The sequence below is a fragment of the Pollachius pollachius genome, assembly GCF_949987615.1.
Source record: "Pollachius pollachius genome assembly, chromosome: 15".
Lineage (NCBI taxonomy): Eukaryota > Metazoa > Chordata > Actinopteri > Gadiformes > Gadidae > Pollachius > Pollachius pollachius.
This window is the reverse complement of record NC_136948.1, coordinates 7,337,885-7,350,384: the sequence shown is the minus strand read 5'-3', so window position 1 is coordinate 7,350,384 and position 12,500 is coordinate 7,337,885. Positions and strand designations below refer to the sequence as shown.

The following is a 12,500-nucleotide window of genomic DNA, read 5'->3' as shown; positions in this document are numbered from 1 at the left end:
CTGTTTTCTTCAGTTTGTTAGTGTCCCCTCATCATTCATTAAATGCAATAAAAATATTAAATTAAATATAAATATAAATATCACTTGATAGAGCTACAGTGAGATCTTGAGGTAGACCCCCAGGTGAGGTGCATGTTGGGATGTATTGTCCGTCTGTCTTTCTATCCCCCTAACTGCATTATCCAATAAGTAAAGACACAACCTTGGTTTGTCCTCAGCTCTTAATGTGAAAGGGCTGTACAGGCCCACTGTTACCAAAGGGGAATACACATCCATAGACCAGGCCATCTCGAGGAAATGCCCAGTATACCTAATTAGGGTTAAAACTTAAAACATAAATCTGCTTTGGTTGTGGGGTTATACAATGGCTCCTTCTGCCCATAATATGCACCTGACCTTCCAGAAATGGAGAGACCAGAAGAGCTATGCTTATTAGAACAGTAACTGTACCGATTAACATGAAGGACTGTGGCAGATAATTAGATAACCCGAACAATATGAGACAGTAGAGAAGCATTACCAAATGCATAATGCCTATATTGTAGTGGACCTTTTTTTTAAACTATATTGACAACTGCCGATGTTTCCAATAAATGTTTCCTCCTAAGGTCTCTCGCTACCGCCCAGTCAACAGGTTTCAGGGTCCTGTAGCAGGTTTTGGGAGTGCCTCTTTCACCCCTCGATGTATCTGTTGGGAGAGTTGAGGACAACATAATAACAATAACAACAATAATAACAACAATATCTGAGCATGTGACCATCACAAAGGTCTGTTGACGTTGCACGTCCTGTTACTGGGCCTACCCCCGTGTTGGCGGGTCACCTGAATAGGCCCTTGAATGGGCCTAGCCCATTTTTTGATCCGATTCTTTTGCGCATGTGTTACTATACGACAGGTAACGCCTGTACCCATGAGGCCCGTTTCCGCACGACACTTTCACAGCCAATTTCGCTTTTATGGGTGGTAGGCGCAATTTGCTGCAAACCTTTTGCTTGAAACGCGCTATTCTGTCTGATTGCTGCATTCACAAAGTGTGAGCCAGTGTGGCTACACATTTTTGATGGTATGCCCCATCTCAGTATGATATCCTTTTGATGTTGGGAAAACTTCTACCCATTTGGCAATATTTCGTCCCCCCACTGGAGGTGAGTTAGATGAAAATGAAAACTATGTGAACGAACGGTTTGTCAGGCAGTGGAAGGGCTGCGAGTGTGCATCGAAGTCCGTAACCAACATTGTTAGTGGCACAGATAACACATGTAATTGCGAAGCCCTTTGTGTACAAATGTTGATTGCTTGCTGGCTTCATTCCCCCTTTTGACACATGATCCCTCAGATGTGTCAACTTTGCACAATGGGGATACAGCCAGTAAGGCAGGATACGTCTCACCTTCCGGCCCCACCCATATACCATCTATATTGATACACTCAGCCTTCTTCCATTGCGCCCTCTCTTTGTCAGAGGCGCATTGTTAGAGGTCTGCCAGTGGCGCTGTGAGAGTATCTTGGTCAGGGCCAGAATCAGACACAATGCATGTGGCCGCCCCTACCTGCATTATTGCCAGTACGTCTGGGGAAGCAGTGCCCCAGGGCAGAAGGTCATAACTGCTAGTTTCTAATTAAGCTGGAAGTAGCCCTGCCTCTAGCAACTCAGCAACCAACATGTGGTGGGCGATGGGTTTGCCTAAGGATGTAAGAAAGTCCCTATGTTTCCATAAGGTGCCAAAATCATGTCCTGCACCAAATGCATAGTGAATGTCTGTGTAAATGCTAGCTTATTTACCGGTCAGCCTGTTTACAGGCCTCTTTCAAGGCTATTAGCTCAGCAGCCTGAGCTGAGAGATGAGATGGCAATGACCCAGAGGCTAGTGTCTCATGGGGAGTCACTACAGCAAACCCAACAAACAGTTCCACTTTCGGGGCGGAATTGGGAACTTCCTTCAGGTCCAATCTCGGGGAACAAACTCCTGTTACAGCAGTGAGACAATCATGATGTTCATCATCTCCTTCTGCGGGAAGCAATGTAGCGGGGTTTAGTGCCAGGGTTTATGCCATAATTGAAAATGTGGACGTCCTCATTTCCTGAATTCGATCTTTAACAACTTTTGTATTTGACTCATAGGAGTCTATCTTGATGTCGATATAAGCATTCTTTATGCGTTTATAAGCCATACCCTTTTTCGTAGTTAATGGATACTGTATGGACTATTTTTGTCAGGATGGAATATACCAAAGGATTCACATTCACAATTCACAATGGAGGAAATCGACTGCAAATCTACTTTTGTATGTTTCATTTATCCTTTGTCCCGGTTAAGTGTTCTTCCTCTCGGGGTGCAACTGTATTTCTTTCATCTGTAACCTTGTAAGATCAAACCGTACTTCTCTGTTGGACAGGGTTTGGTCCCTATTCTTTGTTGCTCAGGGGATTTCAGGAATATTTGAAGATTCCTAAAAAAAGATTGAAGCTCAATCATGTATTGTTATAAAAATAAGGTTTTGTTCAAGATCAATATATATGTATATATACATATTTTATATAGACACACACACACACAGACCCACACACACACACACACACACACACACACACAGAGTTAATTGCAGGCAGCACAGGCCTCATGGTAATATTCCCCCTTGTTAGTCTAGCTCCAGTAAACAGAGATTTTTCCTTCTCCCTTGTTTGTTTCTGAAAATAGCACACAGTTGCCTGTGTGTGTGCGTATTCCTTTTTGAGAGTGCAAGTGTGTGTAAGAGAGAAGTTTGAATATGTATGCTTGTGTTTGTGTATTTGTATAAGTGTGTGTGTGTGCGTTTGTGTAGAAGTGTGTGACGATGTGTGTGTGTGTGTCTGTCTCCACACCGTCTCCCAGGAGGAGGCGTACTACGCACGGATGTTGATGCTTTCGTCTTGCGTGGACTTTATCAAATGGGAGCAAGTCAGACACTCTGACGGTGGGGGGTGGGGGTGCCTGTCCATGGTAGCACACCGCTATAAAGGTTTTTTAGATTGCAAGCTAATCAGCACCGCTGAGCATGATAACTTCACTAACACTTTAACCAGCAGCTCTCATGATCATCATGTCAGCCCAATCAAACACTATAATCAAGTATATCGGTTGGTCAATAATTGAGTCCATCCTCTTTATGGACTTTAACAGCATACTGGTTAGTCTCCTGGTTATCCATCATCCTGCATTTCTCAATGTTCGTGTTCTCTCTCTCTCTCTTTCTCTCTCTCTCTCTCTCTCTCTCTGTCCGTCTGTCGATCTGTCTTTTCTAGTTAAACTCCACTGACTCTGCTCCCCTCTCTCGACCCCTCTCTTCCTCGTTCTGTGGCTCCTTCTCTTGCCATCTCTGCTTCCTCCTTCACTCTCCCACTCTCCCTCCCCCCCCCCCAGCCTCCAGATCTCTACCTACCTCTAAAAGCAGTCTCTTTAATCCCCCTTTCCCTCTGTCTCCCCCTGGCTCCCTGGGTCTGTACTTGGCTGCTTTATAAATAGCTTGGCCTAGATTACAGCAGCTGCATTGGAGCTGGCACCAGCGGTTGGCCAAGCTAGGGCCAACTGAGGTGGCCTGGTATCACAGGAGAGAGATGGAGGGAGAAGGGGGTCGTGGCTGTGTGTGTTTGTGTGTGTGTGTGTGTGCGTGTGTGTCTGATGCTACCTTAATTGTCAACTGGGAACATTCTGATGCAAGTTCTATGTATTTTCTGTGTTTGTGAATTGTGAATAATTCTTTCCATTCTTCTGCAGTCAAACTCTGTACAAAGACACACTCACACATGCATATAATTAGATTTCTGACACATTAGACAAAGATGCTCCCTTGCTGTCAAAATGTGTTCATGTTTGATGGTTTCATTGTGCCACCATTTCCGGACAAAGTTGTGTGTGTGTGTGTGTGTGTGTGTGTGTGTGTGTGTGTGTGTGTGTGTGTGTGTGTGTGTGTGTGTGTGTGTTCATCTGTGTACATGTTGCTCTGGCTGTTCATATCCTGTTGCGATGATGATCTACTGCCCTGGTTTCTCCTCTCCTGCTGCAGAGCACCAGCTCAGAATTTAAATTCCCCTCGTCAGTGGCTTGGAGACGCAGTGACTCATGACTCCTTTTTTCTGCTCTGCTCCTCTCTGCTCCTCTCCGCTCATCGCTGCTCCTCTCTGCTCCTCTCTGCTCATCGCTGCTCCTCTCTGCTCCTCTCTTTTCCTCTCTGCTCCTCTCTGCTCCTCTCTGCTCCTCGCTGCTCCTCGCTGCTCCTCTCTGCTCCTCTCTGCTCCTCTCTAGTCCTCTCTGCTCCTCTCTGCTCCTCTCTTTTCCTCTCTAGTCCTCTCTTCTCCTCTCTGCTCCTCTCTTTTCCTCTCTGCTCCTCTCTTCTCATCTCTGCTCCTCTCTGCTCCTCTCTTCTCCTCTCTGCTCCTCTCTGCTCCTCTCCGAACCTCTCTAGTCTTTGCTCCTCTCTACTCCTCTCCGAACCTCTATTCTCCTCTCTGCTCCTCTCTAGTCCTCTCTGCTCCTCTCTTCTCCTCCCTGCTCCTCTCTTCTCCTCTCTTCTCCTCCCTGCTCCTCTCTTCTCCTCTCTGCCCTCTTCTTCTATCTATTATTCTCCTCGCCTTCATAATTTTTTCATTTGTTTTGTTAAAAGATAACTTTGGGATCCTTTAAACCTGGACCCTATTTCCCATCATTTTAGGTTTAAGGGACTAATGCAGTCAACCATTTTTTCAGTCCAGTATTGAGCAAAAAAATGCAGCAGACGTATTCATCAAAAAACTGTCTGCAATGTTATCTTTTCAGGCAATAGCACCCCATCGATGTGTGTTCTCTAAAAGTGCTCATATTGTTATGAGCATTTTCTGAAAACATCATGAAAAGGATTCATACAGAGAAATTAAACTATTTTCATAACCTTTTTATTGATCTGGTCACTCATAAATGTTTAATGTTTAAATTGTTGTATTGTTGCAGGATATATCGCTATTGTCATTACAGACCCTTGAGATATTTTAGAGCAAGACTTCTCTCTTTGAGCGAGACTTGGTTAGACAAAATAACAAAACGATCTGAGCCTGTCAGTGGCAAAAACAAGCACTTTGAGAGGACATACATTGACAGGCGCTATTGCTCAAAAGGATAACATTGCCTCCTGTTCTCGTGGATTACGGCGGCACAGCTTACTTGCTCAATACTGGAAAAGAGTATATAATAATTGTTCGCATTTGCATCCCCAAAAATTAGATTTCCGAAGTTATCCTTTAACTCTTAGTTTTTTTCTTAGCTTTTCATCTCATGTCTTACTGTATTGTTGTTTTGTTTGTCTTTGGGTGTCTCCTACAACTACTGCTTCATCTAATGTTGTATTGGATTCAAATCAAGCACCTATCTAGCAATATAAACAAGGAAAAATAATTGTGAATAAAGTGGCCGTATTGTAAGTGGACTTATTGCACATGTGGAAAATCTGTCATATAACACATAGTAAACCCACTTAGCTTTTAAAATTGTTGATGTCAATATCATGCAATATCAAGAACTAATTCAATACCACCAATCCCTAAACACAGCAGCCCTAGCTTTCACTTCATTCCCTGTCGCAATCGACTTTTATTGGTGTTTTGGCATAACATGTCTTTACATGCTCATCACATCTCTTTGGCCGTTGCCAATCTCAAATCACAGAGGCAGAGGAAATTGTGAATGAGGTGTAGAGAATTGAGGATGAGCTGCAGAATGGGGCCAAAGAGGAGGAGGAGTTGCCATTGGAGGAGAAAGTGCTTCATCATGCGCAGGGAGCCGTCCTGGTTATCAGCAATGATATCAGGAACAGACAAGAGCTTCGGCTTTGATCTTCTAAGTCTACGTGATCTTTGAAGCCTTAGGGTCTTAAAAAATAATAATACTCTACAAAGTATGTGCTCATCTCATGTGCCCACGGTGTCTCTTTGATACACAAACAGATACCCACAATTATCTGAGGCATATGGGTTGTACTCATCCTTTAATTATTGAATACACTGAAGCAATGTCTGTGTAGGCCTTCCCTGTAATGTAAAGAAAATAAAATCGCTTTTTTTTTAAATTTAAAGTGTATCTTTATATCTTTTATGAAATGGAATGAACTAAAACCCGACCCAGGTCACATTACACAGGTCTAGACCAGACCCAGACTGCATTGGTCTATTCATGCCAGTCAGCCTTGATGGCTGATCCCTCACTGGCTGATCACTCATTGGTTGATCAACGACAAGCTGATTTCTGACTGGCTGATCCCTTACTGTCGCACTGATAGATTGAGCACTGATCGGCTGATCTCTTGCTGGCTAGCTGGCGGTGTTCTTGGTTATGCCACACTCATCTTTGTACTGTACTATTGTCAGCGCCACACACCACCAAGCCCATCCCCAATTCCAGCCACAAAGTTTGTCCTGCTAACAATGGCTGACACAGACGTATAAATAGCCCTTACTGCCCCCAGCCTTAATATGAGTGGCTTATAGTCTTATCTGACAGCTAGCCTGGCATTTAAACTGGAGAAAGGGAGAGAGAAACAAAGAGAGAAAATGGAGTAAAGATTATAATATGCAGTCAAATAAGTCCTGCAGTTTGAGCGTGTCGTCTTCGTTATCGTCTCATGGCTGAGAGGTATTCTATAACCAGAGACTGGTCAATAATGCAGGAACTGGACATAAACAGACCATTACCAACACAATTCTTTAAACCAATGGATCAGATGTATATAGAATTGTTTGATCTTAAAAGATGAAAGTCCGGTTTCTAGTTTGGGCCACATTGAAGATGATATACATTTCCCCCAATCGGAGCTTCACATTTATCCCAAATAGTTAAATAAGAGTTATTTTGCAGACTGGATTTCTGGCTATATTGTGGCGATCACAGCCGTGGTCGCCCGTGTTCCGGTTTACCGCACGGGCCCCTGTCCTGGGACTGGTCCGACGGATGTGGAACTATCGAACTATTTGGCCTTCTAGCTCCCTGCTGGTTCTGGGTCACCGCTGTCATTATGTGTGTGGTCGATGAGGGGTTTGCACCTCAGCGACACTGGCTGGCACCACCTGAACGAGGCACTTATGTACGCGGGATATTTGTGGGTTGTTATTCACGGGCCTTGGTTATGTTGTAAATAAAGGCAACTATCAAAGGCTTTGGGTGTATGGGGCACGGGAGTTGCGATAATAGACGAATAACCTGGGCTCACGTCTGGTCATTTTCTTGTCGTGCGCAACAATATTTAGGCTTATTTTCACATGCAGTTTCATAGTAGGCTACGCTATTAATAATAACATTTTTGTGTGGGCTCCTTGGTGACATGATATAACAAAGTAAGTCCGTCATTTGGTGCTGGATTAGTGTCAACGCCCGGTCACCCATTGGGTTTAGTCTTCATGTTGACACATCAACGCAAAACGAAAAGCAGTATAAACCGGACTGTAATATCTGCAGTGCACAGTGCCCAAGAACTATAGTGGCGTAAAAAAAAAAGAAAAACATAACGAACGTGAGGGAGGCGATGACGTCAATATGGAACCAACGCGCGCTGGGGTTGATGCGCTTCAACTCACGGACAGCGTTGCCAGATTGGGCCAGGTTTCCCCGCCCAATCGGGCAACATTGGCTGCAGTGCAAATCTGGCCCAATCTGGCAACACTGCTCACGGAGAGGATGAGGAGGGGAGGGGGGTAAGCGAGAGAGAGAGGGAGGAGAGAGGGGTAAAGAGAGACCGAACTTTGGTGCCGCCCACTGTACCACCGGTGCTGCTGCAGCATCACTTTCCGCCGCGCACTAACGCAGTGAGGACACGATACGGACACAGTGCACGTCGTTAGAAAAACGAGTCGACCAGAGGACTTACATCGAAACGCGGGGGAAAGAAGCACCCAGCTAAAATTGTACACTCTCTGACGACACGAAGAAGACAAAAAGCACGGGTTTTTATTTCCTTTTATTTTTTTAATTCCCCCTAGCCACGAAAGGGAATGCCATCTATAAATATGAAACTGGAGATGGTGACCATCATCGCCTGCGAGGTAGATACAGAGGTGTTTACGTCCGACAAAATGCAGGTACCGTGACCCCATCATGCATGTTTACGTTCAAAATGGTACTAATTCGTATGTGATCGGTCTGTTTATGTTGTTCGGTATACTTATTTCTCGGGACCGACCGCTATTGTTTCCCTGACTGCACATGCCCATCCATAAGTGTGCACGCACGTCTTGGGTGACGTTGAATGCAGCCCTTTCCGACGCCGCGGGTTTTTATCAATGGGAGCCGCAGCTCATCAGAATGCAGCTCTCGAACCCGCACTCAATAATGTCCTCAGTTGTGCTTTCAATGACTGACATGCGTTTGTAGAATCGCGTTGGAGACTGATGGACAACATTGGACACTGCTGGCGGGGGCATACATGTAGCACAACGAATACGTATTGTAGCGTGGCAGCGATCGTTGTAATCATTGTTATTCTCGCTTTAAGTTTTTCCTGCGTAAGTTCCATAGCTGAATGACGTCCATGCGATTGGGATGATTTGCCAATGCAGGACGCAAAGGCCGATGGGGGCAGTTTTAGACGCAGTGGTGAAGCGTTCTTTTCCCCTAGCTACCACGCTCTCCTTGTTTTATTTTCCACTTAGAATCTGTTATTGCTATCATCGATGCGATGCGCCAGTATAGGATGTAGCAGGTTTGGGTATCTGACAGCTGTGGGACTATTGTATATTGAACATCTTTGGAGTCCAATGCATGTTTGTGTTATAGCTCCCCACCTAAAGCACAGGAACGTGCCAGTGCGGCTCCTTAAAAGCCCTAGCAGGTGCCATTCAATTAAAACCGTTCAGATCCTCTCTCCAAGTTTCTGGCTGATGGACGAGAGAGAGAGAGAGAGATGAGAAGAGAAAGAGAGAGAGAGAGAGAGAGAGAGGGTGAGAGAGGGTGAGAGAGAGAGAGAGGTGCTTGCAAAAAATATAGTATCTAATTCATAAACACATATGCACACGTCTCTTGCTGTGTGGCTGTGTCTAATGACAGCATTTCCAGTGGAGACCAGCCCAGGTGAGGCAGACCAGTCTAGCACTCTTCACTTGTTCCTGTAATCATGGGATGGCCGCTCTTATTTATCATATTATTGGTCATGTGATCAGAGCAGTGCTGGAGCAAAATCACCATCTTCAAGGTCCTGACAACAACAATGAACACATGGGGTATCAATTTCTTTGAACATATCAAGGGTACAATCATGAGTATTTTTGACAATCGCAAGTATTTTTCGGCAGTCAACAGTCCTTTCAACAAACAGTGGTATTCCAACAAATACCAAAGTATTGTGCCAATTCAACCCATAGAGTTAATGGATAATAATCCACTCATGGAGCCGGTGAACGCGTGAATCCATCGGGTCAATCCATAATGGAAAGGTATGGGCGGATTGGTGACATGATGTAGAGAAAACAATCAGCTTCACCTCAGAGATAGTAATCAGCTTGACCTGGTTTAGACAGCAGCAAACCTTGCATGTATAGAAATCCCAGATCAGCTGGTCCTCCGCATCCCCGGGCCTCTTGTTCTGATCAGAAAGGCTCCGTCAGGCTGCCTCTTATCAGTGGACGGGTCGCGACCACGGAGAGGCGGCCGCAGAAGAAGAGGAAGCAGAATCAAAGGAGGAGACAGACTGAATGGCACAAAGAACAGAGCTAATCCTGGGCTTCCTGGCACACACACACACACACACACACACACATACACATACACACACATACACACGTGTGGGGGGAGAGAGAGAGAGAGGGAGAGAGCGAGAGAGAGAGAGAGAGCAGATTAAAGCAGGACACATGTGGTGTGCTGTGTTCAACTCCCTGCCGGCCTTGCATAGATACAACCTTATTATAATCCTTATTGTGATCATACTTTTAATGTTACACTTATCATTAATATTATTATTATTTGCATCATTGTATGCATTATTATTATTGTTATAATTATTATTATTAGTGGCGGTAGAAGTATCTTCATCACCAACACCACACAACACTACTTCTAACCCAGGTTGTAGTGTTGGTGCTAGTTGTAGTAGTAGGAGTAGTATTCATAATGTTTATGGTCTTAGGATGTTAAGTGAGATGTGAGTTCGGTTTTCTCTGGTCCAACCGATGTGAGATGCGGTCAGGTGCTATTTATAGACGTGACATGGGCAGATTAGTGTATGGCGGTCATGCTTCAACGAGCAAACATCAAGGGGCACATGAATGAAAGACAAGTTTAGCTTTTAAGTGAGAGTGGGAGGACGTCGACGCGTGTGTAAGAACACAGAGAGAAGGCTCCAGATGTTTGCACTGAGGAGGAGCAATCGGTGACTCTTGTTCTATGGTTGGATTTGAAGCTACAGTAGAAGCTTAAAACATCACATTTGAAAAAGAAAGCTTCTGTCTGTGTTTAATTTCACACTTCTAAGATATTCTGAAGAAGATTCACTGACAACCTGACATTTACATTTAGGGCATTTAGCTCAGGCTCTTATTCAAAGCGGCTTACAATAAGTACATTTATCATAAGAAAGTAAAACAATATATCGCTGTTGGTAGAGTATGGGATGTTCATAGAACCAAGGGCAAAGCACTAACAATTGCTAGGTTAATCCATTCCTCGTATACAACAAAGATAGTTAAGAGAAGATGCTACGTACTGTAACTAAGTGCTATAACTAAATACGACATACAATAAGTGCGTACATTAAGTGCCAGAGTGCATACATCAAGTGCCATTAAGTAAATAAGGTGACCTTGTTTGTTGTTTTGCTGCAGAGATGAACTCAGGCTGAATACGTCAGTTCTTGTTGTTCCTATGCGAAAGCCTCGGATCCACAACGCTGGCGAAATCAGGGACTGTAAATGCTGGCGCTAGCTCAGGCGAAAAACTCCATCATTACCTGCAAAGTCAAGCAGCTTCAGGAGATAACAGTGTGGGAGGTGTCTTTGAATTTCATAGTGCTTATACAAGCATATAGAAACAACACAAGGGCAGGATGGCTCTGCGTTATGCTTACTGTAGCCACTGAATGTTCCTAGCATCCGCTTGTCAGTGCTAGGGCTCAAGGACTAGGATGTGTTCGACTGCCAATGAGTCAATAAATATCAGAATACATTGTGAAGAAAACAAAGCCTTTAGGTATAGCAGGGCTTGAGTTACCGCAGCAACAGAAATTGAATGCAGCTCTAACTGCCCGATAGAAACCATACGCAGGCCTACACTGTTGTCCCCTTTAATCTTCCCCTCTCATGAACACACACACACACACACACACACACACACACACGCACACACGCACACACACACACACACACACACACACACACACACACATACACACATACACACATACACACAAAAACAGAAATACAGTTGTAGCAACGATATCCAGTCACACCAAAGAATATGTTATCCACAACAGTGACTCAGCAGACCCACAGAGACACACACAAACACACCTCAAAGAGAGAGGAATATACTCCCTTCTAACAGCAATGCAAGCAGGGCCTGTTCTCAGAGCTATCCCAGTCATCACATCCTGGGCCACTTCTGTTGCCCCCCCCCCCTCTCTAATTGAACCTGCTACTAGTTACAGTTCAGTGAAAAGAGCAAAACATTGATATGAGGGTTTGTTGTAGTCTTCACTGACGATGGGTTGGTTTCTACTATTCTGACGTTTTTCTCCCATTCAAGATGGTTCTTTTAGCCTGCAGTGGAGAAAGATATGCAATACCTACCTTTTTTTTAGTCACTATCATCATTGTGGGTAATTGCCATTTTGATGTCTCATGTCTGGCAAAACGTAGAAGAAGCTAAATTGAAGTAAAAAATAGACGCCTGAAACCCTGCTATTAACTATAGCAGGGTTTAAGCAGCGCTATGAAGCAGGACCTCTCATTTAGTAGTTATCATTTTGGCGCCAATCTGCAGTCCCCTTAACACTATTTACTTTTGCATTTAATATCGTGGATGCTATTGATTATGTACTTAGCCCATTTGTCACCACAGCCCTGTGATGTTCCATTTGTTCGTATTCATCTATTGGATTGTCTGCAGTGAAAAATCTATGTTTAAGTTTTTTTACGACCACACTTTCGACAACAATTTGTGAGTTATGGTCACAGGCCAAATGTTTCACACAACACACACTGCTAAATTTGTTTTCTTTTTAACTTTGTTCGTGGTTACAATATTAACTGTGCATAAACCTGTTCTATTAAATTGTAAATTGTATAATAATAATAATAATAATTATAATTATACAACTATTTAAGTTTATTCCAAGTTCATATGACTGTGAATTTTACATTGTGTATGCTATAATATATAGAAGAGTTGGCTAGTCCACAATAAGTCCACAATATCTTATTCATCTTTGTTTTGTTCAAAGATCGGTGGATTTAAAAACAACCTACTGTAGTAGTTTATGCCTCTTAATTCATTAAACATATGATGAATACTGA

The 12,500-nt window shown here is 43.8% G+C and overlaps 1 protein-coding gene across 2 annotated transcripts in view; it reads left to right on the top strand.

The window, feature by feature from the left end:
- Positions 1-7,884: 7,884 nt before the first annotated feature.
- rcan3 (regulator of calcineurin 3) overlaps positions 7,885-12,500 on the top strand; it is a 16,661-nt gene continuing 12,045 nt past the window's right edge. For both annotated transcript variants that reach the window (XM_079752843.1, XM_079752842.1), the window contains exon 1: positions 7,885-8,078. In XM_079752843.1, the coding sequence (XP_079608969.1) occupies positions 7,992-8,078 (87 nt within the window). In that variant the 5' untranslated portion in view covers positions 7,885-7,991. The remainder of the gene's footprint in view (positions 8,079-12,500) is intronic.